The sequence below is a fragment of the Crinia signifera genome, chromosome 19, assembly GCF_055691185.1.
Source record: "Crinia signifera chromosome 19, ASM5569118v1, whole genome shotgun sequence".
NCBI lineage: Eukaryota > Metazoa > Chordata > Amphibia > Anura > Myobatrachidae > Crinia > Crinia signifera.
In genome coordinates, this window is record NC_139226.1 from 133,249,249 (window position 1) to 133,276,033 (window position 26,785).

The 26,785-nt window shown below is 46.7% G+C and overlaps 1 protein-coding gene across 1 annotated transcript in view; it reads right to left on the reverse strand.

Moving 5' to 3' along the window:
- SSU72 (SSU72 homolog, RNA polymerase II CTD phosphatase) overlaps positions 1 to 25,681 on the reverse strand; it is an 82,884-nt gene extending 57,203 nt beyond the window's left edge. Inside the window, exon 1 of the mRNA XM_083163394.1 lies at positions 25,401 to 25,681. Coding sequence (XP_083019520.1) covers positions 25,401 to 25,480 — 80 coding nt within the window. The 5' untranslated portion in view covers positions 25,481 to 25,681. The remainder of the gene's footprint in view (positions 1 to 25,400) is intronic.
- Positions 25,682 to 26,785: the final 1,104 nt, after the last annotated feature.

A 26,785-nucleotide genomic window follows, 5' to 3' on the forward strand; every position in this document is an offset into this window, starting at 1 on the left:
GACAGGAAGTGCAACATTTGACACCAAACACAAATACCCAATTGGCCATGAGAAAAATATAAAACTGCACATGTATCTATTCAGCATGGTTTTAAATAGTAGCTAGTTAATATTCACAGGAGGCAGTCAACAGGTAAGCTAAACCATAAAAACTTTTTTAGAAGGTAGAATTACCTCTCCAAAGTCATTTGCGTTTCACATCCGGTATGTGGAACGCACGCCGCATCCAGCTTCCGGTACGTGGAACGCAATATTCAACAGAATCTTATTGGTGGACAGTGAGTGTAGTGTACGCCCATATGGGTAATTGCAGGGAGGGTGGTAGGAAAGTAATATGTCCAGATGGGTAGATAAAGAATCAGTGAGGTTGTCGTCTTTTATGTTTACATGCAGGGAAGCTCTATAGATGGGAGTCGGAAGTTCCGGTCTTCCAGTATGCGTTCCAGATGAGCCGGAAGTGACGCTGACGAACAGCGCACTAATAACGAGACGGCTTAGATAACTTATGCCGCCGACCTCCTCCTACCCCGCAATTATCCATATGGGCGTACACTACACTCACTGTCCACCAATGAGATTGTTGAATATTGCATTCCACATACCGGAAGCTGGAGGCGGCGTGCGTTCCAGCAACCGAAAGTGAAACGCAAATGACTTTGGAGAGGTAATTATACCTTCTAAAAAAGTTTTTATGATTTAGCTTACCTGTTGACTGCCTCCTGTGTATATTAACTAGCTACTAACCATGCTGAATAGATACATGTGCAGTTTTATATTTTTCTCATGACCAATTGGGTATTTGTGTTTGGTGTCAAATGTTGCACTTCCTGTCTGATGGTATAAAGCTCCAGATCAGACCCATAATGGCACACCTTAGATAAGGTCACCTGTGGATGACGAAACACGTCAGTTGTATACATCCCTGCTGGATTACAATATTGCTACATCACTTGGAACATCTCTCCTATATTCCAACTCTTTTTCCCCATTAACTGGACTCTATATGGGACCTGCTGAATATTGGAGCCTTCCATTCCGTGAGACTTGAACCATCTATTCCTCACGACGGGAACTGAGACATCAGGCTGCCAGTCAGGTAGATGGATACCCGCCATTCCAGTTAAACACATAAACCAGAGTGGTAAACCACAATCGTTCAATTATTAGTGTAACACTGGGAACAAGTAAGACATTGTTCTAACATCCAATTTATCCAAAGTCCATGCACAAATTGATTATTGGGTGCCTTTATTTTATTATCTTTAGCATAATATTGCATGCAATTGTGTTTTTAATGTGTCTTAATATGTATATGATAGATTAAACATCATTTATGTGATACCCAATTGGTCAAATTTGCATTTTATTTTTCTAAGATTAAGCGCTCTACCACCATCTTTTCTTTTTCCAAAATTCTTTTTAGGGGTCCGACCACCCCCAGGTGTGAGCAGCTAAGCATAAGTAATTAATCTCTTAAGCACCTGTACATATTTACTTCCACCCAGGTGGAAGATTAGATATAGTTTGGGTGATTACCCACACCATGCAGCAGATAACTATCCAGACTGGATATTGTACTGGGGATAGAAATGCACATTCTGTGGCTTCTGATGTGTGTGTGTGGTGATCTTTTGTACCATGGTATAAATGTACTGTGAGACTGATGGTGGTGAAACAAGTTCTCTTTATTGTAGCTGGTACAAGTAAGGTAAAATGTCTATCAACAAAGGGTTGGGGTAGGGTGGGGGTGGTGACCCTGGGGGTGGGCGTCACTGGACCAGTGGTGCACTGTGGATCTCACTGATGTGTCTTCCACAGGCTCTGGTGTGTGTGTCGGCCTCCCTGTGTCGACCTGGGGGACCAGTGGGGGCTCCCTGCGGGTGTAAGCACCGGGGTCCTGCTGGTGGGTGGCAGCAAAACCCCCACCACCCACCAGCAGGACCCCGGTGCTTACACCCGCACGGAGCCCCCACTGGTCCCCCAGCCCACCCAGGTCGACACAGGGAGGCCGACACACACACCAGAGCCTGTGGAAGACATCAGTGAGATCCACAGTGCACCACTGGTCCAGTGACGCCCACCCCCAGGGTCACCACCACCACCCTACCCCAACCCTTTGTTGATAGACATTTTACCTTACTTGTACCAGCTACAATAAAGAGAACTTGTTTCACCACCATCAGTCTCACAGTACATTTATACCTTGGTACAAAAGATCACCACACATCAGAAGCCACAGAATGCGCATTTCTATCCCCAGTACAAGATCCATGCTACCAGGTCTTTGGACAAGACCCAGATTTGCTGCACCACCACACAGCCTCTAGGGTAGAGTGCAATACTAAAACCAAAATTACCTGATCCAGACTTGATAGGCATCTCGTACCTCCCAACATGACCCTCTCCAGGAGGGACACAATGCTCTGTTCCTGCACATTCTCTTTTAATGTATGATTCAACAAAGGTGATGGCAATCATACATTAAGAGGGAATGCACAGGAGCAGAGCATTGTGTCCCTCCTGGAGAGGGTCATGTTGGGAGGTATGCATCTTCCAGGATAGTAAAATTCTTGTGTTGATATCCAGTAGGTTAGCCATCAAGTGTCTCTTCAGGAACAAATGCCGTCATGCAGCTGACCAACCCCAAATCTGTACACACACACACACACACACACACACACACACACACACCAATGCAAATCACATCAGTACTCCATTTTGGGACCACTCTACCCCTCCCTACCATGACCGTGTTGCATGCTCAAATGAGGTTTAGACACACTGCAGTCAGCTCCTGACCGAGCTTGGTCCCTTCAGGAGAAGGGTTTATGACATTAGAATCCACAATGAAGCCAATCCATTGGCACATAAAATTAGAACATTTGTGCAAGTTTTTAGATACACTAATATTAAATCCATTACAAAAAAATGCAGTGCTATGTACTATTATGTGGCAAAGCTCCTGACCCACAAAGCCAGGTCCTAAATTTGGGCATGCACTGTCCCCGTTTCCAGATTATGTCTTCTCTACTATATGTCTATCTTGCTTTATGTGAGTGGGCCAATTGATACTCCCGATAGTGTTATATGAAGGATTAAGCAAATGTCTGATGTAGGGATGAATTGGGCGGATTCAGTATTGAATCCCGGCGGTCGGGATCCCGGCGTTCAGAATCCCGACAGCCGAAATGCCGACAAAGGGGGGACGTGGATCGCTCGCCACGCAGCGGGCCGGTGCCTCGCTACGCTCGGCACACTAATTTATTCTCCCTCCAGGGATGTTGTGGACACCCCAGGAGGGCGAATGTGTCGGCATTTCGGCGGTCGGGATTCCGGCGTCGGGATTCTGAACGCCGGGATCCCGACCGCCGGGATTTTAACTGCATCCCGAATTGGGCACCAGCCCAAGGTGACTGATAGAGGGCGTATCATGAGGCCACAGCCCTTTCTGTGGACATGTGCCCTCTTCAGTGGCAGCATCCTGCCCTAAAAAATTCCTATAGTGAACGCATGGAGAATCCAGTGGCCAACACATGGGAACAAAATGTATGAATGACACTTTCAGTTCCAAAATTCAATCATTTGAAATTCAGACCAACTTTCACTACCTTTTGTCATTGAAGCTGCACTAACCATGCCCATTAAATAAAGTCAAATGCCACTTTCTACCACTGACATGTTTACCAGCCTTTACTCTTGCTATTTGCAGCACTGTCCTTTTCTAGAAGGAGTCTGATATCTAGAAGCCGGCAGCCCACAAATTTAGCACCGCAAGTGACACCCGTAAGTTACCAACACCACTACACAGTTGGAGCTGCGGCAGAGCATTCCACTGTGCCGCCATACCGCGAGGGTCCGATGAAACCAACGGCATTCAGCAGGCGGGACCTACTGAAGCCAGGCACCACAGACGCCAAAAGCCGGGGAGCAGCATATGAGTTAAGTGCAGCTTCAAGCTACAGCCGCACGCACTACATCGGGAGCGGCGTGAGCCCATCTGTAAGGGTTCTTCCCAAAGACCTTTTAACAAAACGGCGACCTTCAAGCCGACTGGTGATATACAAGTACCGGTAATATACCACCTTTACTGCTTTGACAATATCTATAGTAGTTTTCCAGGCACACTGGTTGTGATTGTTAAGCACTGGATGCACCTGCTATTTTAAAGCTGAACTTTTCAGCATTAAGCAGACCTCTTAAGGAGTTCTTTATAGCCCAATTTTAAAGGATACTAAATCATCATCATCATCATAACCTGGACGCGGGTGATTGCATTGAATTCCTTTCCTGCATTGAAGAACAGCAATATTTTCAAGGTATAATTTTTATTTAGTATTTTTTTTTCTATTTTTCGTATTCAATGTGTATTAATGTATTGTTTTCTACATGTACCAGATACATTTTATTGACCATATTTAGTGTGTTTACTTGAGCGCCCCGTGCTACTTGTTTCACTGTCCTTTTCTAGTTCAATTCCTACCTCTCTGGTCGCTTGTTAGGATCTACTTCTTTCTCTTCCTTTCTATTGGGGCCCCACAGTTGATTTTGGATCTCTGCCCTAATCTATACGCCTACTTTCTTAAAAAACAGATATGCACATTGGAAGGATTGCCTACAAAAGTGATGGTTTCAATCTAACTTTTCTCCTCAACTTCCTCCTATACCATGTATCCATCTGCCTCATTGCATTCTCTAACTGGATCTCTCTTCCTGAAACTTAACATACACAAATCTGAAGTAATGTTTCCAACAAACATCCCTGCACCTCCCCAAGTTCAAACACTCATGCTCCACAAGCCCACTGCCCAATTGACATATTTGATTCTGCTTTTAGCTTCTTCTCACATCCAATCCTTGTCAGTTGAGCTCGCACACCAAAATCCTGGTCCACGCCATCATTTCTCAGCTTGCTCATAGTTATCGCTCCCCTTGGCCTTTCCTGCACCTTCCATCACCTCTATAACACATATGCTGCTAGCTCAACAGCCGCTTCTGTGTAAATTTGCTTGTTCCCTATTCAAAGCTGCTCACCTTCAGAGCGCTAGAATAATGCTTCCCTCACTAATTCCCTGTCACAAGATACATCGGCATGGCCAGCTCCGACATTTGTTTTTCCGTCACTCAAAATCCACCCATTTCATTTCAGAGACTTTTCCCACACATGGAATTCGTTGGCACAACCTAACAGTCAATTTAATAAAAGTCCCTGGAAACATGCCAATACTCACCTATGTCTGCCTACCCTAAGCAGCTCTAAGTCCACCTACACCAGGGGTGGCCAACCCATGGCTCTAGCCACATGCAACACTTTTCTTAATGAGGAGGCTCCCGGACATGCGGCACTTCTACTTGCCTCCTCTGACTGGTAGCAAGCAGCAGTGGCGCAGGAGCCTGTACACAACTAAGTAGCATAATCACTGTTGTCTCGGTTATCAGCTCTTCCAGCTGCCGCACTGACACGCCGCTGAGTTCTCTGGTAAGACCGGAGGGCTAGGTTATCTTTCCAGCCTTGGCAAACCCAGCTCTCATGCTTGTATGAAATTATAAAAGAAGATGCCAGGGAGGACCCTTTCAGTGGCCATCTTTATTTCAGCTCCTCAGTCGTGTGACTATGCTGCTCTCTCCAATGCTTCACCCTATTTCAGTGGTTCCCAACCCTGGTCCTCAAGTACCCCCAACAGTGCACGTTTTCCAGATCACCCGGCAGGTGCACTCATTCAGGCACATCTGAAAAGATCCACAGGTGGAGCTAATTATCTCACCTGTGATTCTGTGTAGAGACCTGCAAAACGTGCACTGTTGGGGTACTTGAGGACCAGGGTTGGGAACCACTTCCCTATTGGACCACATTCTTTCCTAGACTTTAGTCCATAGGGGTGGGGACTGATTCAGCTGTAGGCTTAGCCTGCAATTAAGTGCTGCAGAGAATAATATAGTGAGGTCTCATTTGGCATATTCTAGTGCTGAAATGGGTTGCTAAGATTAAAATAAATGTGTCACTAGGTGTTCTAAATACATTAAATAGGCTGCTGGTTTGAAATAAAGATGATAAAAAATCATAACTGTGCTAGTTTAAAGATAATGTGTCACAGATTTGTTTTATAAAACAAATATTCTGCATTTAGCTAGTCCACATCACATTTAAAAATGGTGCATGGCCTTGTGGGAGCTGGATGATGCCCAATTTTTTGCATGGTATCGGCTTTGTCCTACCATAAAATTGTTTGGGTCATAGCCTCTGATTGGTTGGCCAGGTCCATTTGGTTCCTGTTCTACTACTTCTGTATTGGCTCACGGCAGTCTCAGAGAAGCTGTTGACTTTTGGTCAGTGAGTCCATGATGTTTGGTTAGGTACGCAGTTAAGGTGCCCGTACACTTACCAGATTTGAACCGATCCCGATGGATGGGTGCTTGACTAAGCGATTCAATTGTAGCTCTAAAATCGGGGAGTGCATGCCATGAGTGGCCATATTTTTGCTTGCCAGCCCCATAAGTTGGAGAGAAATGTGCAAAAAAAAAAGTCCTTGCTTTTAGGCAGCATAACCAGTACTTTAGACTGGTTTAGCCGCTTTATGTTGCTAAACAGCGTATTCGGGCACAAAATGCATTATAATTAATGGGTACCCAAATAAATAATCCCTTTAGGTCCTATTAGAACATTAATATGTATTCCAATAAAATACCAAAATTGTGCTAAAAAATGTCATTAATGCAGGTATATATGGGATACGGTCACTAGGTCGCCAAGCATTAGGTTGATCGGGTCATTAGGTCGACAGTAAAAAAAAAAAAAAATCACTGTTTGAGCCGTGCCAACAGGCGGTATTTCATGCACTACCATTCACTAGGGTGTGGTGGGAGAATAAAATAGTGTGCCAAGTGTAGAGAGGCACCGTGTCCAAAGCAACGCGAGCGCACGTGGTGCTTACGTTTCAGTGTCCATCGACATTTGGGACAAAAAGTAAAAACGACATTTTCTAAGCGATCTCATGTCGACCTTCACCAGGGTCAGGGTTAAGGTTTCGGATAGCAATCTCCGAGTATTTTCTAAGCGATCTCATTAGGTAAATCTATAATCGCCGATGTTAGGGCTAGTGTTCTTTTGGAGAACACTGGCCCTGACAGATTGCCCAGCTCTAAACGATCTAACTTCGCTCAGAGTTCTAATCTCCCCGTCAGTAGGCCGATCTAACTTCGCTCAGAGTATTAATCTCCTCGTAAGTAAGCCCCTTTAAGGTGCCCATACACAGTGAGTTTGTCTTGCACACCTCACAAAGCATACGGTATGTGCAGCCCGTACTTTTTCTACTAGATGATATCTAGTTTAATACATACCCGGTTGTAGTGTATTTAATGCAGTGCATCACACCACGTGTGGGCATCTTAAGAAACCTGAACTCTTGTTTGTGACCATACAGTTGTGCTCTTAAGTTTACATACCCTAGCAGAATGTGATTTTCTGGCCATTTGTCAGAGAATATGAATGCCATCTCAAACTTTTGTCACTCATGGTTAATGGTTATTTATTATTTACAGGTTTCTTATATAGCGCAGCAGATTCCGTTGCGCTTTACAATAGTAGACAGTGATAAAACAAACTGGGTAACAGACACACTTAGGAGGTAGGAGGGCCCTGCTGCAAGCTTACAACTTTTAGGGACATAGGAGGGAAACACAAGGACAGGCACCAGTAATAGCATAGCAGTCCCACCAAGTTGCAAGTCCAGAAGAAAAGCTATATAATACACAAGTGCCTCAGAGGGTTATGCTTGTGGAACTTAAACATGATAGGCTTGCCTGAAGAGGTGAGTTTGGAGCGTACTTGTGTAGTTTCACGGCGCCACTGAGCGCACAGTCTGTGTCTGAAACTTGGCAGCCTGCCAGATGCTCTGTTTAACTGTGCGCGTGCCGCTCTAGCTGTTCTCAGCGCAGCCCATCGCTGACAGGTCACTGTGGTACTTGTAGCTCCACAGTGAAATAGGCAGTCCTGTGCACCGCTGACAACGGGGGCACGTAAACTGGAAACCCCGGCAATTTAGACGCTAATGCGTCTAAATCCAGACAACCTGAACTGGACACCCCGGCGATTTAGACGCTAAAGCGTCTAAATCAAGACTCCCTGCAAACCACTAAGATGGGGGCATAAAATGTAGACGCTAAAGCGTCTGAATTTAGTAGGGTCTAGGGGTACACTATTAAACCTGTTAACAATGACACTAGTCGACGTAACAGTTGTCGACCTTGTTAATTCCGCTATCCACGCCAACCCGAAGCGAGGCGGCAGTACGCGTCCTACGACCTTTTCATACCCCCACTATCCACGTCGGCGTGGAGTTGATTTTATAAAGTGTGGCAAGCGCAGCGAGCCCGAAGCGTGTTACATCGACTAGTGTCATTGTGAACAGGTTTTTTATAGTGTACCCCTAGACCCTACTAAATTTAGACGCTTTAGCGGCTAAATTTAGATGCCCCCATCTTAGCGGTTTGCAGGGAGCACTGTGCACGCGGTGGCGCCGTGAAACTACACAAGTACCGTTTGGAGACTAGTGGAGAGTCTTATTGTGCGTGGAAGGGCATTCCATAGGATGGGAGCAGCCAGATAAAAGTCCTGTAATACCCCTTTTACACCAGAGGTTGGACCCGGGATATTGCCTCTCCAGTCAGGGGCAGGGCATGGTGTAAATGGGCTGAAAAAAAATAACCCGGGTCCTGTTCCCCGGGAATCTGACCCGGCAAATGTTCAGGGTCGGACACGGGGCTTATCCGGGGCTCAGGGTGGTGTAAATGGTCATTATCTGGGTTATTTGCCAGGGAGAAGGCCGCAAAGAGCTGATTGGTGCTTCTGCGGCTCTGGCAGATAATGTCATCTGCTGGAGACCCGCACATGGAGCAGCAGCAGCGTTACCACGCTGTGTGCAGACTGTGCCCTACACTACAGCAACAGTCTGTGCTGGAAGCACTCTCCCCAGTTAGTTTACAGCCTCAGCTGCAGGAACACACGCTGGCTGTCACACACTGTGTCCCAGTGTGTTACAAGTTTGTATTCAGACGCATCTTCATCTTTCTTTATGAGAATACATTGCATCTATAAAGCTTCCAATGTATGATGATTTTATGCATATTTTCAGCTTAATAAAGCAAAAAAACTTGGAGTGTCATGTTCCATTTGTTGTGACCTCATCAACAGGCCAAAAATCCATTTTTTAATGACAGCAGCAAGGAAAGGCAGGGCTGATCCGTTCTCAGTGTAAAAGGGCATTACCCGGGAATAACCTGGATTGAAGTGCAGTGTAAATGGGGTCTGAGGCAGGGCATGCCCTGGTAATTTCCCGGGTTCAATATCCCGGGTCCTACCCGGCATTCTGGTGTAAAAGTGGTATCATAGTGAAAGGGAGCTAGTGATCCGTGCAGAAGAGAGATGCAAATCTTGTACAGAGCGGAGTGGTCGAGATGGGAGATATTTTGTGATAAGTAAGAGATATCTGCTGGTGCAGTATGGTTAATAGCTTTATATGCAAGTAGAAGTGTTTTATATTGAATACGGTAAGATACAGGCAACCAATGGAGGGACTGACAGATGAACAGCAGACGATGAGCGTCTTGCAAGGAAGATCAGCCTAGCAGCAGCATTTAAAATGGATTGCAGTGGTGAGAGTGTTCTTGGGAAGACCAGTTAGGAGAGTATTGCAATAATCAATGCGGGATATAATGAGTGCATAGATAAGAGATTTGGTAGTGTCTGGTGTGAGATAGGGTTGTATTTTGGATATATTTTTAGATGCATGTAACACGATTTGGAGACAGATTGAATGTGGGGAAAAAAGGACAGTTCAGAGTCGAGGATGACCCCTAGGCAACGAGCTTGTGGGGTAGGGTAGATTGTCGAGTTGTCAACAGTGATGGAGATATCAGGATGGTAACTCAGTGGTTGGGTGAAGCCATTTATTGTCAAACAAGCGTGTCTACTCTTTTTAAATCATAACGACAACAGAAACTACCCAAATGACCCTTTCATCATAGGCCTTGTTGATTCCTCTCCAAATGTAACATTCATGGTTGTGGACAAAAAGTTCAATTTTGGTCTCATTACTCCAAATGACTTTGTTCCATAAGTTTTTAGGCTTGTCTCTGTGCTGTTTGGAGTACTGTAAGCAGAATGCTTTGTGGCATTTAAGTAGTAATGGCTTTCTTCTGGCGACTCGACCATGCAGCCCATTTTTCTTCAAATGTCTCCTTATTGTGCATCTTGAAACAGCCACACCACTTTTTTCAGAATCCTGTATTTCAGCCAAAGTTATTTGTGGACATTTCTTTGCATCCCGAACAATTTTCCTGGCAGTTGTGGCTGAAGTTTTTGTTGGGTTACCTAACCATGATTTGGTTTCTACAGAATACCTCATTTTCCACTTCTTAATCAGAGTTTGAACACTGCTGATTGGTATTCAAGTGCTTTGATATCTTTTTATATCCCTTTCCTGTTTTATACAGTTCAACTACCCTTTCCCACAGATCCTTTGACAATTCTTTTGCTTTCCCCAGTGCAGCACTGGATGAAAGATGCAAAGGTCTTTCAGGAGACCAGAAACTCACTGACCTTTTATACACATACACTGATTACAAGCAAACAGATCACAGGTGAGGATGGTTCCCTCTAGTAGCCATTAAAACCAGTTTGTGTCAACTTGGTGCATGTTATTAGGAGAAAATCTCCAGTGTATGTAAACTTTTGATCAGGGTCATTTGGGTAGTTTCTGTTGTCATTATGATAAAAAAAAAAGGAGTAAACACATTAATTGCTTCACCCAACCACTAACCATGAGTGAAAGAAAAGTCTGAGTTATCATTCATATTCTCTGACAAATGGCCAGAAAATCAAATTCTGCTAGGGTATGTAAACTTATGAGCACAACTGTATGTTAGGAAATAAATTGTAAGCTCCTCTGAGGCAGAAACTGATCTAGTCTCTAAATGCTGCAGTGCTACAGTGTGAGCTACATAAATAAATGCTCATAATAAACCAAGCCGTACCAAAGCGCGCGCACACACGCACAGCACAAGGGGATAGATTCAATACGGTGTGTAGTGACTAGCACCGGGAGGGAGCTCCGCAGCCATTCTAATTACTGTGCTGCTTACTCAGACTAATGGATTTGTATTCATGCCCGTCCTTGAGTGTGAGTAGAAGTCGGACGACACGATGAAATTCCCAATGATCACCAACAACCCAAGAATTTTGCTCATATCTGTTCCAACCATTGTGCTCCAAAGTTTGGTTTGCATTTTTTTAATACTAAAATGTGCTCAAGACCATTATATGGGAGGGAGAATAAATTAGTGTGCCGAGCGTAGCGAGGCACCGGGCCCGCTGCGTGGCGAGCCCGCAAGGGGGGGCCATCCACGTCCTCCCCCTTGTCGGGATTTTGAACACCGGGATCCCGACCACCGGGATTTAATACTGAATCCCATTATATTCTAGAAAGAACAAATCACTTACCCATTACCTAAATTACCTTCCTTAAAAATAAAAGATGTAGTACAAAGAATTTAGTTTTACATGGTTACTGTGTGAGCATATAACTGGGCAGCCTCTCCCACTTGTTGTCAGCCCTCCTGTGCACAATTAACATGATGAGCAACTCCTCGGAGTGTGTTCAGTTACAGGCATCGATACCAAGTGCTCTTCTGGACCAGCACATCATAATCGTTTTTAAAGTTTTTCCCCGAATCTGCAGTGTCAGCACTTTTGTCAATGGCTGCTGTACCTCCCACTGAATTGAATTATCCCCTAGTGCAGGACAGGCCAACCTGTGGCTCTCCAGATGTTGGGAAACTACAAATCCCAGCATGCCTTGCCACAGTTTTAACACTCCCTTATAGCAAAACTGTGAAGGCATTCTGGGAGCTTTACTGGCTTACTGCACTAAGCACATGGGTTTGATTCCCACTATGGGAAACGCCCGCCATGTTTGCGTGGGTTTCCTCTGGGTAATCCTGTTTCTTCCCATAATCTAGAAGATATACAGCAGGTTGTCTCTCCTCCCTGCCCCCCCCCAAAAAAATTTAACCCCAGACTGAATGAGTGTGCGTGTACATGTAGTAGGGAACACAGATTGTAAGCTCCACTTGGGCACAGACTGATGTGAATGTTCAAATATTCTCTGCACAGCGCTGCGGAATGTGTGAGCTACATAAATAACATAATAATAGTAATCTGAGAAGTTATTTGGGTTTATTTAGACTCACAATCCTACCACCGAATGTTCCAACATCATTTTTACAGTTCTAAGATATATCCCAAGCTGTTGTTGTGTCACAGGATTCTAATGATGAAATAAAAGGGATTGTGAAACAAAACCGGAGCTTTTCTACTCATTTCAGAAGCAGGGAAAGTTAAATACATGATATTTCTAGAGGAAGCAGAAATAACCTTCACATACAGAATGCAGCAATCAAATGGCTGGAACACACGTTCCCTGCCGTAGGTGCTTTCCAGGGATGGTCACAGATGACCCAGTTTCTGTGTAGGTGGCACACAGTTGAAAAGGAGTAAAATATACAGATGCAGATTACCTGGACATACATTTACATCTAAGTTTATAATTAGTTTCAATTATTTTAGAACAGCGTTTCTCTAACTCCGTCCTCAGTACAAGTCATGTTTACTAGATCACTCGTGGACCTGAACAGGACAATTCAATCACTGCAAATCATTCATCTTCTCAGACAGGTGTACAAACATTTCTGCTTAGTAACTTCTGTGGGTGTGTGTTGAAATGTGTAAAAAGTGTCCTGTGGGCACCCAAATAGCACTTTTTGCATTGCACCCGTACCTTAGTCTGGTTTAGCATGGCTAAATCTAGTACATGGGTCTTCAAACTGTGGCCCCCGGATGTTGTGAAACTATAAATCCCAGCATGCCTTGCCACAGTTTAACACTCCCTTATAGCAAAACTGTGGCAAGGCATGCTGGGATTTGTAGTTTCACAACATCCGGAGGGCCACAGTTTGAAGACCCATGATCTAGTACTTTAGGGAGCAAACAGCACAAAAATAATAAAAATGGTTGCCCAATTACTTATCAGCCTGTCTAAAATGATGGGTGTTATGCAATTAAGGGAGCCCATAAAACAAATACATTTCCCACTCAGAAAGAATGGGGCCTATTCAATGATTACGTATGTTGGGCCAGGAATATTGGACGTGAGTGATCAACGGAGGTAACAAATGAATAGCCGGGTTGGGATCATTTGGTCTATTGCATTATGGTCGAAAGTCATTAGGTAGAATCCATTAGGTCGACATGCTAAAAGGTCGACATGATTCTAGGTCGAAAGGTCATTAGTTCGACAAGGTCATTAGTTCGACATTGTCTATGTCGACATTCACAAGGTCGACATGGGGTTTTTCACTGTTTTTTTACCTGAATGTCAACACAGTCGACATGGACACAGTTTAAAGTGCACTGCATCCCCTCGCATCGCTCGCTGCGCTCGCTATGCGTCAGGCACGGTGCCTCGCTACGTTCGGCACACTATTTTATTCTCCCACCACGCCCTAGTGGATGGTAGGGCATGAAATACCGCCTGTCGGCACATGTTGGCTCAAAAAACAGTGAAAAACTCCATGTCGACCTTGTGAATGTCGACATAGACAATGTCGAACTAATGACCTTGTCGAACTAATGACCTGTCGAACTAGAGTCAGGTCAACCTTTTCCCATGTCGACCTAGAGTCATGTCGACCTTTTAGCATGTCGACCTAATGGATTCGACCTAATGACTGTCGACCATAATGCAGTAGACCAAATGACCGCATCCCGAATAGCCGCGGTGGGCGCCAAGTATGCTTGAGCACACACAAAAACAGTTGATTCTGCCCAAATAAACCTCTGCGCACTAGCTACAAGGCCTGAAGGAGGGACATCTATTATTGGGTATCCAAAATACAGGGTTTGAGAAACACTTTCAGAAGACAAATATATAGACTACATACCCTTAAGAGAGCAGCACCACCCAAAACTAAAAATAAAAAAATGGTTGGAGCTCAAGTGTTGATGTTTAAGGCCCCCATACACTAGGGCGACTTGTCCTTAGGACAAGTCGCCCCCGACTTCCCCCTGAGCTTCCCCGGCTGCTCCCCGGGGGAGCTTGATTAGATTGGCACTTGATGTGCCATTTTTTACATGTGATAAATCGTCTCGATTTATCACATGTAAAAAAACCCGGGGAGCAGGGGGGGGGGCGCTACAGAGCAGGGCTGCTGGTGGGAGCAGGGGACGCTGCGGGGGACACAGGCGGCATAGAGCCGGGCAGAGGGAGCCGGGAGCTGTCAGTGCTAGAAAAAAAAACCTATACAATGAATGGGCAGCCTGTGATTGGCTGAGTGCTCTCTCAGCCAATTGCTGACTGGGCTGAGAGAGCGCTCAGCCAATCACAGGCCGCCCATTCATTGTATGGGCTTTTTTTTTTATTCAGTGCTGACAGCTCCCGGCTCCCCCTGCCCGGCTCTATGCCGCCTGTGTCCCCCGCAGCGTCCCCAGCCCCCCCTGCTCCCTCCACCGCCGCGCCGCCCCACTAGGTCCCAAGTTGGGTGGTCGGACGTGCAGCAGGTCCGACCACCCGACGCAGATCCGAAGCGCACGGGATCGCGCATCGGATCTGAGGGGACATCAAAACTGGCCTAAATCTGACCAAAATCGGCTAGTGTATGGGGGCCTTTACAGTCCAACCTGTTATCAAGATTCCATCCCATGAGGGGTCTACACACAGGGCAGTTTGGACAGGCCATTTTAACTAGATTGTCAAAATCACTTAAGAGGTTAGCAAAAAATTGCCCCATGAAAACACTATGGGTGACAGCGAACATGAATAAAAGCTCTGTCTGCTGTAAAACAGAAGTATTGTGGATTGGGTAAGCACATATTACATTAAATATGTACAGTAGTACACTACACCCAATGCTCAATTTTACATTTTCCTTAATAAAAAAAAAAAAAACAACACTCCAGCTCTATAGTGCGGTAATTAAAAAAAAAAAAAAAAAAAAGTGATTACAATTTTATTCAAGAAAAAACCTTCAGCTCAGACCATGTTCTGTAAAATATTTATAGCACTAAGATTTAATATCACTGTACAAACACAATTCTGTACACTTCTGCTTTGACATGAGACATATAGCACATTATGCAATACACACTATGCAATATGATCAATCAACAATATCATTAAAGATGTCCCTCAAACTCCAGAATGAATATAGTACATACACTGACAATCAAGATATAAGATGGCAATCAATGCGGCGAGGATGAAAACAAGCCATCCTCACCGTCAAACCCCTCGCTAAATTCAATGTAAGGGACAAGTCTTCGCTGTGGGAAGATGGCAAGGATTGCCTACAATGGCGAGGTGCACCATAAATTAAGCGAGTCATCTGCGCTTTGTGGTGAGCCCCACCATTTTAATGGCCACGCTCGCCGTTTCCACCATGCCTAAAGGAACAGGCGAGGAGGCAGAAACCGAGTGGAGTGCGTTTAATACTGATGGCGAGCTATCGGCACTTCTCGCCGTCCATAGCTCACCATCAGGGCGTTGAATACCCCTCAGTATTGGCCTAATGCAAAGGTTTATGCAGCAGGCAGCCACTAGAGGACACCCATCGGAGGTATTCAAATGTAACTCTGTTCGGGTATGTCTGGATGCAGAAGGCTCAAATACCAGGGCTTTACCAGTCACCATCTTGTTTATTAAAAAATATATAATTAATTGTTGGTCAGCTCAGCAGTGCCCAATCCCCATTTCCCCTTCCTGTTAGACTAGCATGGCAACAATGTGCCTGACTACCATCTCCCCCTCCTGTCACACCAGCGTGGTACCGCCATCCTACTATCACACCAATGGCAGTGCGGCCTGCAGTGCCTGACCTGTCTCCCCCCTCCTGTCAGACCAGTGGCAGTGCGGTGCCCCCCCCCCCAAATCAACCTAGCGGCAGTGTGGCCTGCGGTGCCTGAACCCCATCTCCCCCTCCTGTCAGGCCAGTGGCTACCTACTTCTCATAGGCTTAGCATCTTTCACCCCCTGCCTAAAGTCCCCCATCAGGATGAGAGTCTTTCCCCCAGCCCCACCTCCACCTCCACTTGTCCAGGGCACCGTTGAGCTGCACCAGTGCCACCGCTTCTTGCTGCTGGACGAGAGGTGGCTGCACGGCTTCCAGCATGAAACCCCTGGCAAAGAGCATGTTACCCCTGTCACCATGCATGAAGCCTATAGCAACGAGCTTGTAGGCAATTGACATTCCAGTGTTTGGTATATGTTATGGGCATTATGGCATGTGATATAATATGTAATAGGGGTGTGACATGTGTAATAGGCATTACGGTGTCAATTTTTGGTGTGCACCTTCGGCACGTACTGCCCCTATTTTTATTTTGTCTGGCTCCTACACTTTTATCCTGGCTCCTAGATTTTAAAAATTGTTGAGCCCTGTCCTATGTACATTTTTGGCCTTAACCTGGATATTACCCCAGTTGCACACGTATGTGCAACGCCCAGGTCCATGTGGCGGGCAGAGGCTGGTGAATTTGAAAAAAATATTTTTAAAAGACTGGCTGGACGCTGATTGGCTAAGAGAATTCTCAGCCAATCAGTACACAGCCAGTCTTTTTCAAATTCACAAGCCACTTCCCGCTCTGCCGCCTCCCAGCAAATGCAACTACTAGCTCCCAGCCACCGATCCAACAGAGCCCCTCAAGTTTTTAAATGCAATAAATCGCATGTGATTTATTGCATGTAAAAATGGCACATCAAGTGCAAAATCGTTAGCGAGCCTCCCGGAGAGTTTAAGGGGCAAACTGGTCTGATTTGTCCTTAGAACAAGTCAGACTAATGTATGGGGGCCATTTTTTTTGGGGGAATCAATGGGTTTTGTGACTGAAAACCGTAGATTCTGGGATTGGCCTCCTGTCACAGGGAACTGCTTAGAAGCAGTCCTACTGCGGCTTACCCGGTGGATAAAGCAACCGGAGACAGAGGACAGGGCGGGTGACCAGAGGCAGCAGTAGTGAGCAGGCGGAGAAGGGGAGGCACAGCTAGGAGAGCATGCAGGCGGGGACTGGCAGATGAGGCAATGGGGGCGACCGGTGAGTGCTTGCACAGCTTGACCTCTAACATCACGCAGTGCAGCTGGTTTTTGCCTCGTGGACCCGGGACATCGTCGGTGTAAAAGAAGTGCAGTGTAAACGGGTTTCATCCGACCCAGCTCCCTTTTACAGCTATGGGAGAGCCCGTTCTGCGGTCAGTAAGGAGGTTAGGCTGAGCCAGGGAGGAGGTGAATAGTTGCCTGTGTGCGGCAACCATTCACCTTGTGGACGGGGGCGCACCGAGGCTGAGTGCAGCCCAGCAGCTCACCTTGGTGCTGGGCTTGTCCCCAGCACGGCGATCGGTGGTCCCAGCGCTTGGAGATGACATGTGCAGTGTAAACTGTGCCAGCACGGGAATATTCCAGTTTGGCACCGCAGTGTAAGATGGGCAAATGCTGTATCCGACCTGGATGGGAACACAGTCTTCCAAACACCGGGTCGGATCAGGGATTTTGGTGTAGAAGAGGTATTAGCTTGAATCACCCTTCCAGCTACGAGTCTGTAACAGTATTGTCTATTGCACATAAAAACTACGTACTGTACACACAAAGTGAGGGAACAAACTGTTCTGGTTTTATCTTTTGATTAGAAGAACTGTCCAATGTTTAGTATTAGAATTCCTAGAATATAATAGCCATTTGAACTCCATCCCAGTAATTCCCAAGCTTTTTTAAATAACAGTGCCCTAGAGCAGTGTTTCTCAACCCAACAGTGCATGTTTTCCAGGTCTCCACACAGAATCACATGTGAAATAATTAGCTCCACCTGTCGATCTTTTAAAATGTGTCAGTGAACTGACCTTCGCTCTAAGAACGAAGATCTGGAAAACAGAGAGCGGAGAAACAACATCCGTATACGCAACATTCCTGAATCTATCCCGCAAGAGGCCCTAGAGCCCTACCTCCACAGACTCTTCTCCACCATATCCAAAGATATTGGTCCGCGAAAACTTCCTTTAGAGAGAGCGCACCGTGCGCTTAGACCAAAACCCCGCGATGGAGATCCACCCCGGGACGTGATCATCCGATTCCTAAGCTTTAAAGACAAAGAAATGGTCCTTTCAGCAACTAGAGGTCAGAGATCTACCACCTTTGAATCCTCGAATCTCCAGTTTTATCAGGATCTGGCCCCTCTCACGCTAGCAAAAAGAAGGGACTTTCGTGACCTCACAACCGCCCTCCGGGACAAAGGCATCCGTTACCGTTGGGGCTTCCCCTTCAAGCTAATTGTGGACCTGAACGGTAAGACTGTTCTAATCAGAGATATGCGGGAGTGCAGGGATCTGCTCTCCCACCTTGAAGAGTCTTCCTCCTTCCCAGAGGGCGGGTCACCATCTACCCACGAGTGACTCGGACCCTTCAGCTAATACGGAATGACCCCCTTGGACTTTTACCTTTTTGTTTACCAGTTTGCTCCTCACATATTTGAGCACTAGTTAGGATTGTACTTCACTTCTCTAATGGTCATTCCAGACCGCTTGTTTCAGTTCAGGCCATGACACTGAATGTGTTTAAAGTTGCCTTGTTAGATTGTATAGGGGCTGGGCGGGGGGCATGGGGCGGTTGGGAGAGCACCTTCGATCTTGTTGCCCGCAATCTACGGGAAAAACACACCCTACCCATCCCTGCAGTACATATTTGACAGCAGATGGGCCCCTTCTCTCTGCCGCTCTCCCCCCCTCGCCTCAGCACCCTTTTGATTTCTTTGACATCTGTATGTTTAATGTTTCAATTTATTTGTTGACCACCGCACCCAGGGGAATCGACAAGATACGCTTACCTTCCACACACCCCCCCAACCCTTCTTCCTAGGGTGACGCCCCCTAAGGGTGGACCACCCCTTTGGACACACCCGTCCCACCAACTGAGCACCTCCTCCTCTCTCCGAGGACTTGTTCTCAGCCTCGTCCTCCCTAACCTCCTATCACACCTAGCCCCCACCCCCTCCACAACGCTCTAGAGTAACGCTCACACCTATCCTCTTTAACACACACAGTATCTGTCCCCTCCCTCCGCCTTACCACCCCCCCTTCCCCCCCCCATCCTCTTTCTCTTCCCCACCTAGCAACCTAAGATGCCACTCACAATAGCCTCAATGAACGCAAGGGGCCTAAACACCCCTCAAAAGCGTTCTCTCCTATTCCGCACCATTCGTACCCTTAATGCAGACGTCATCCTACTGCAAGAGACACATTTCAGAGCACCTGGACACCCCACCCTCCAATCTAGACAATTCTCTACTGTGTACTACTCCTCCAGCTCGTCCAAACATAATGGTGTGGCCATCCTACTCCGCAATAGACTTCCCTTCTCAATGCACTCGGTGTTTAAAGACTCCGATGGCAGATATCTCATGGTCACTGGGCCACATGGAGGTAACTTTTGCTAATATATACGCCCCCAACTCAGGCCAACAACGCTTCTTTAAAAAGTTCTTCACCATCCTGCAGAAAAAGAAAAACGGTCATGTATTTCTAGGAGGAGACTTTAACTGCGTTCCTGACCCAGACTTAGATAAATCACCACACCTCCCCTCCTCCAGATCCGACCCTCTGGCCCGGGCCCTTTTAAAGCATACCACAGAGACCGGTCTTGTCGAGACTTGGCGCTCCATGAATTCCTCCACCAGAGATTATACCTACTACTCCCCCTCTTATCACTCTCACTCGCGAATTGACCTGATATTTTGTGACCCCTCGACCTCCACCTCATTAATAAACTCCAGCATCATCCCCAGTACATGGTCTGACCATTGCTTTCTCACCTCTTCTTTCAACCTTTTGGAAACACCAATCCCCAAGCCCTCATGGCGCTTAAACGAGACCCTATTAAAGATCCCACACTTCCAAAACAAGATCAATGAGGCGTTGATAGACTACTTCTCTCTCAACTCCGCTGATCAAGACTGTACTCCTTTAGTCTGGGAAGCGCATAAGTCAGTAATCCGGGGCCACATCATTAGCTACGCCTCCCATAGAAACAGGGAACAGAAACAAAAATTTCAAAACCTACTAAACCAAGTCGCCCTCCTCGACTCGCAACATAAACGCTCCCCGACCGACTTTAACTACAAACAACTCTCCAAGGCCAAAGCCGCTCTCAATGCTATCCTCTCAGAAAAAATTGAGAAATCCCTACGCTGGACCAATCAGCGTTTCTATGAGAAGAGTAATAAAGCAGACTCTCATGGCCAATCAACTCAAAAGCCGTAAAGCCCGTTCCGCTATCCCGTCCCTTAAAAACCCCTCAGGTTCTCTGTGCTACCATCCCAACGATATTAATGACATCTTTAAGCAATATTATAACAATCTGTACAATTCCTCTACACCACCCTCTTCCACCCCCACGTCAATGTCCTCTCCCGAATACCTGACCTCATGCTCTCTCCCAGAACTTGACTCAGACACGTCTTCCAAACTCTGCTCCCCTATCTCCTCAGAAGAAATAAAAAACGCCCTCAAATCCCAAAAACCCTCCAAATCACCAGGTCCGGACGGGCTCCCTTTCTCATACTATAAAACATTCCAACTATCTCTACTCCCCCAACTCACTGCTACCTTCAATCGCATCTTAAATGGAGAATTCTTTCACCCAGACACTACGAGAGCGGTAATCACCGTCATACCAAAGCCCGGCAAAGACCCACAGCTGGTATCAAACTACCGCCCCATATCCCTCCTAAACACAGACCTAAAACTTTTTGCAAAAATACTAGCTAATAGACTCAATTCAATACTCCCCTCCCTCATTCACCCTGATCAAGTGGGCTTCGTACCAACTCGCCAAGCATTAGACAATACCAGAAGAACCATCAACTTGATCCACCACGCAAACGCCATTAAGCTCCCCACCCTGTTACTAGCCTTAGATGCAGAAAAGGCGTTTGACAGGGTATCATGGTCTTTTCTTTCCCACACACTCCAAAGATTTGGATTTCAAGGCCAGTTCCTACAGGCCATACAAGCTCTTTATCATAACCCCTCTACTTCTGTCTCTGCTGCAGGCCTAACCTCTGCCCCATTCAGTGTTTCCAATGGAACCAGACAGGGCTGCCCACTATCCCCGCTTATTTTTGCACTAATTATAGAACCCCTTGCCAACCGCATTAGAATCAATCCTGATATTTCAGGTGTCACGATAGGCAACTCTAGCTACAAAATATCACTTTTTGCTGATGACGTCCTCCTCACTCTCTCCAACCCCTCCATTTCCCACCCCAATCTCTTTCAAGAACTATCCTTGTACGGCCATTTTTCGGGTTACAAGATTAACCATGACAAATCTGAAGCACTCCCCCTCCATATCCCCAGACCTGCGCTCGACCTTCTTCAAACTAACTTTGATTTCTCTTGGCGCAGGGACTATATAAAATATCTAGGAATCAACCTCACAAAATCCTACACTAACCTTTACAAATTCAACTTCACCCCCCTCATCCAGTCCATCACACAAGATCTCGCTCGCTGGAGTAAACTCTTCATTTCCTGGATAGGCAGAATTAATGTTATAAAAATGTCTGTGCTCCCCAAACTCCTTTACCTATTCCAGACCCTCCCCATTAGCATCCCCATTAGGACCCTCAACACCCTACAAACCTCATGCTGTAAATTCATCTGGAATCACAAGAAACCACGCATTAAACGTAGCATACTTACCAAACCCCCCTCATCAGGAGGCCTGGGCCTCCCTCTCTTTTCCAAATACTATCAAGCCACCAGACTCAGCCAATTAGTTGCTTGGCACTCCCCCCCCGGCATGAAAAGATGGGTTGACATGGAGTCGGATCTTGCTATGACCCACTCTATCTCCCATCTCCCCTGGATTCCTCGAAAACTTAGACCCACCCTAGCTCAATCTTCACCTACAATATCCCTCACGCTCTCTATATGGGACACCTTAGCCGACAAACTCTCCCTCACCTCCCATCCCTCTCCATTAACGCCGATTTGGCAACACCCTTCATTCCCTCCAGGCCAATCTCCCCACATGACCTCTACCTGGTCCAAGCTAGGAATAACACGACTTAAACATCTTCAAGACAGGAATACCCCCCTCTCTTTTGCGGACCTGAGAGAGAAACACCACATCCCCCACTCTCTTTTCTACCAATTCCTACAAATCAGAAGCTTCTTCTCTTCACTCCCTAAAACTGATACCCTCAGGGACCTTACTCCCATGGAGAAACTGTGCTCTTACAGACCTACGGACAGGGGCACTATATCTTATCTATACCACTACACTCTCTCACCAGATGGCCCACCTATAGAATCCCACGAAGCTGCTTGGGACTCGGACCTGGGGACCCCCCTAGGGGAAGACGCATGGAATGATATACGACTAGCCATTTCTAAGTGCTCCATTAGTGTAGCAATTAAAGAAACCTCGTACAAAATCTACACCCGTTGGTATCTCGTCCCGTCACGTATCCATGCCATATACCCATCCGCCCCCAACTCCTGTTGGCGACTGTGGCTGCGAAGGCACTTTTCTCCATATCTGGTGGACCTGTCCTTATATTAAAACCTTCTGGAACATGGTTCAATCTGTCCTAGCCTCTGTTATCCCTGCCTGCCCCCCACTATCCCCCACAAACATGCTCCTGTGTGGCCCAGTCGACCAGTTACCCGCCCACACCAACAAACTAATTCTCCACATCACATCCGCAGCTAAACTCCTGATCGCTAGATCATGGAAAGATCCTAAAACTCCGTCTCACACAGAACTCTCAAACCGCATCTGGTTTGTTGCAAAAATGGAATACATTACCAGCCTACAAAACAACACTGTCGAGAAGTACCACAAAATCTGGGAACCCAGGTACTCACTCACTGGGTCCCCTCTCCCGGGACTGACCTAACCCCTCCCCCCATCTATACCCCCTTCTCCCTCCCCTCCCCACTTACGTAATCTCCCCCTTTTTTTACTCTCCTTCACCCCCCCCCCCTCCCTCTCCCGCCAATCTTAACTCTCCCTACTCTCATTCCACTAGACCCCAACCCACCCCCCTTAAAATAGGTTTGGTCATGTGATCTGTTACAATTTTATGTTCCTTATATGTTGCTGGATGAGCAGCCTTATTCTTGTAACTCCAGAATTTTCTCTTAACTGCTCCACATGCTGTAAACTTTTATACTTTTCAATAAAACTATTTGAACACTAAAATGTGTCAGTGAGTAATGAGTGCACCTGCCGGGTGACCTGGAAAACGTGCACTGTTGAGGGTCCTTGAGGACTGAGGTTAAGAACCCCTTCCCTAGAGTAGGGGCACCACTAGGCCTAACATTTTTGTATTGAAAAAGATCTGTAAAAAAAAAAAAAAAATTCTGTGAACTGTGCTTATGCTATTCTTAAGGTGCCCACACACTTGAAAGATCTGCGATCATAAGATGTGCGCATAAATTAGCCTTCAAATCTTTTGCCTGTCCTGGACAAAAGATTTCAGGCAAGCGCACATCTTAACCAAAGATTTTCCTTAAGATCCCGTGTGCGTTCCTATGGATCTTTGGTTAAATCTTCTGATCTTTCATGCAGCACATAAGATCAGAAGATTTAGCAAAAGATCCACGGGAGCTCGCATTGGACCGAAATCGGCCGATTTCCGAGCGATGATCGGTCAACATAGACCGATATATCGGAAATCGCCCCCAAAAAATTGTTCTAGTGTGTGGGTACCTTTAGAAGTTAATCTTATCCCTCACCACATTACCTGTTTGTCCACATATTGTATGAATGGAAACCAAAAGCACTGGTTTTGCCTATTACATTGATCCTGGACCACCAACCAAAGGAACACTTCAGGTAGCCCAGAGTGGCTCCGCAACTTGCTTATAACAGCTCTAGCCTATGAAGGCTGAAAGCAATTTAGGTTGAACACACAGAATTCTTCATGTCGTAGTGAAATCTGTATGTTTTATCAAGTTAATGTTTCTATATATCTATATACCTCAGCTGCTCCCCCTGTGGGAGAATAATGGGGTATACACATGGTGCAATATGAACTACTGATATGGGGTATATAATCCGTATTGATAGAAAACAGTTCATATCGCACAATGTGAATACAACCTTAAATGCCAATGCACCACCGCTGTTTATATATAGGGCATCTTTGGGGGGATGCCCCTGAGCACATACCTATTGGGCTGCTGTGTACCAGGTGAGGCACCCAATGGAGTGCCAGAATCTTTTTCTTTTGTTCTCCCCCTTTCATACGGTTGTGTCTAGATCCACTTCTGTTTTGTATGTAGGATGTGACACCAAATGAGGGTGGAAGTTGTCAGATGCCCTCACAGCGGTTTTTTTTTTTTTTTATCTGTGACTTACTTAGCTGTAGGTAATTTGCTTTTATTTCAGCGGAATTGTACCCTTGTGGGCTCGCTTCGCTAAGAGGAGATTTATATATGTAGACACAGTGCATGATCGCAAAACAGATGTGGTTCTAGCCGCAACCCTTTTTTCATACTTACCGCAGCTACCAATTCAAATCTAGTTTCACTGTCACTAACATATGTTAGGTGTACCATGTGAGATAACAGATCACACACATTGGGACCTAATAGATGTATGCACTAATACAGGTTATGTCTTATGCCCGGTACACACCAGGACGATGGTGCTCATGAGCGGGTCATTACAGGAACATACAACCCGCTCACGAGCTGACAGCGCCGCCGACCCGCCGCGAAAAACGCCCCAAATGTGATCGCGACCCCCACCCACTTCAACGGTCGTTTCTGATATCCTACCTGCAGCAGGTAGGATCTCAAAAGACTGACCGACCTGCGGGGCATCGGGATCGCGTCAAAAAGGCAGCGAAATGGCCCAAAACATCGGTCGAGATTGTATCTAAATTGGCTCATTTTGGGCCATATCGTCCTGGTGTGTACCCCACATTAAGTGTTCCCCCCCCCTTCTTTTGTATACACTCAGCCAGACCACTACTACTGTCACCGCAGCATTCCCTATTACTTCCTAAGGCAATATGTGCCCATGAAAGGAGGTACACCGGATACAGAACTGCAGGTAAGCCATTTCTAGGAATGGTACAATGGTACAATGGCAGCGCCCCGCCTGGAGGCCTGGATGCTGGAACCCAGAAGCAGGCGATCGCTGTTCCTCCACCCTCCCCTCCCCCCAGCTGTGGAGCGCTGCGACTTCTTGTGCAACAGCAGCCGCTAGGCCTGAAGGAGGCACCATGGACCTAGAAGGACACGGAGAGAGAGAGAGGACGGTGGGGGCGCCCGGTGACAGGCTGCCGCTATTACCTGAGGATATTGTGCGCTTCCATGCTGCGGTTCTGGTTGCTGGAACACACCACAGCGACTCGGAGCGGGGAGGACGGCATGTCTACAGGAATAGGGGGGCCACTACTGCTCCTCCGAGCTCAGCCGCACAGCCCAAGGCGTCGAGGGGACGTCTTACAAGTTACACCGCAAACCTCAGCTAGCTGATGGCGGAGCTTCCGCCTTCTCTCGGCGACAACAGGAACTAAAATGGCGCCAGGGAGAGGCTGGCTGGGAAGTGACGCAGGAAGAACGAAGGGCTGACGTTTTGCCCGACAATGGCGTGGGCGGCGGTGAGTCATCACGCCCTACGCGTTACGTAATGCGCGAGGAATGCGGAGACCGTAGCGCGGGGACACAAGGAAACCCAGGACTGGCTTCTCCATCGTGCGGTGGCCGAGGATGGGCGGCGCTGACTCGTCGACACGCCCTACGCCTTACGTCGTGCGCGAGGAATGCGGAGACTGTAGCGCGGGGACAAAAGGAAAACCCGGACTGGCTCTCTATTGTGCGGCGACTCATCACGTGACACGTTTGCGTGTTAGTAGTGTGCAAGGAATGAAGGGGGAAGTGAGAAAACGTGGACTGGAACACGGTGCTGCTGTTTCCAATGTACACAAATTCATACCTCCCAACATGATCCGTTCCAGGAAGGACACAATGCTCTATTTCGGATCTTCCATCTAACTGTATGCTTGCCATCACCTTTTTATAAATAGCATACCCTCCAACATCTGAGGGGAAGAATTCGGTACACAACAGGAAAGGGGGCGTGGCCAATGGGAAAGGGGGCGTGGCAAACCCTCCTTTCCTATACTTTCAATGATAAAGTTTGTGTAGCCTGAGTCTGAGCACCCTGCCCCCCCCAGCTCAGCACCTGATGCAGCTGAGCTCATGTCACTTGGTCACTTGGTGGACTGCTGGCATATTAAATAAGTATATTTAATATACTTATTTAATAAATAAGAATATTAATATACTTATTTATATATGCCAGCAGCCCACCAAGCCACCATGTGACATGAGCTGCAGGCAAACAGGTGCGTAACACAATGCTGGAATGCTGGATAGATAAGACAAGTGATTTAGTCAAAGCTAAATCTACTTGCCCTGCATTGGATCTGATGTGCTTACAACTGTGGCAGTCTCCGGATGGTACGCTGCGAAGATGAGGAGATCATCATGCGCGCCAGGGCTGGCCTGGCACCAGTCTCCCTCACAGAGGTTCGTGCCTTCAGTTTCTCAGTCTGCGCATGCGCAGTGAGGGTTGAGAGACGTCTTTTTTTCCCTGAGTGCGCACAGTGCGCGGTCCCCAGCATGTGACATCATGACACACGGGACCGGCCCTGCAATGCATTGCACTCATG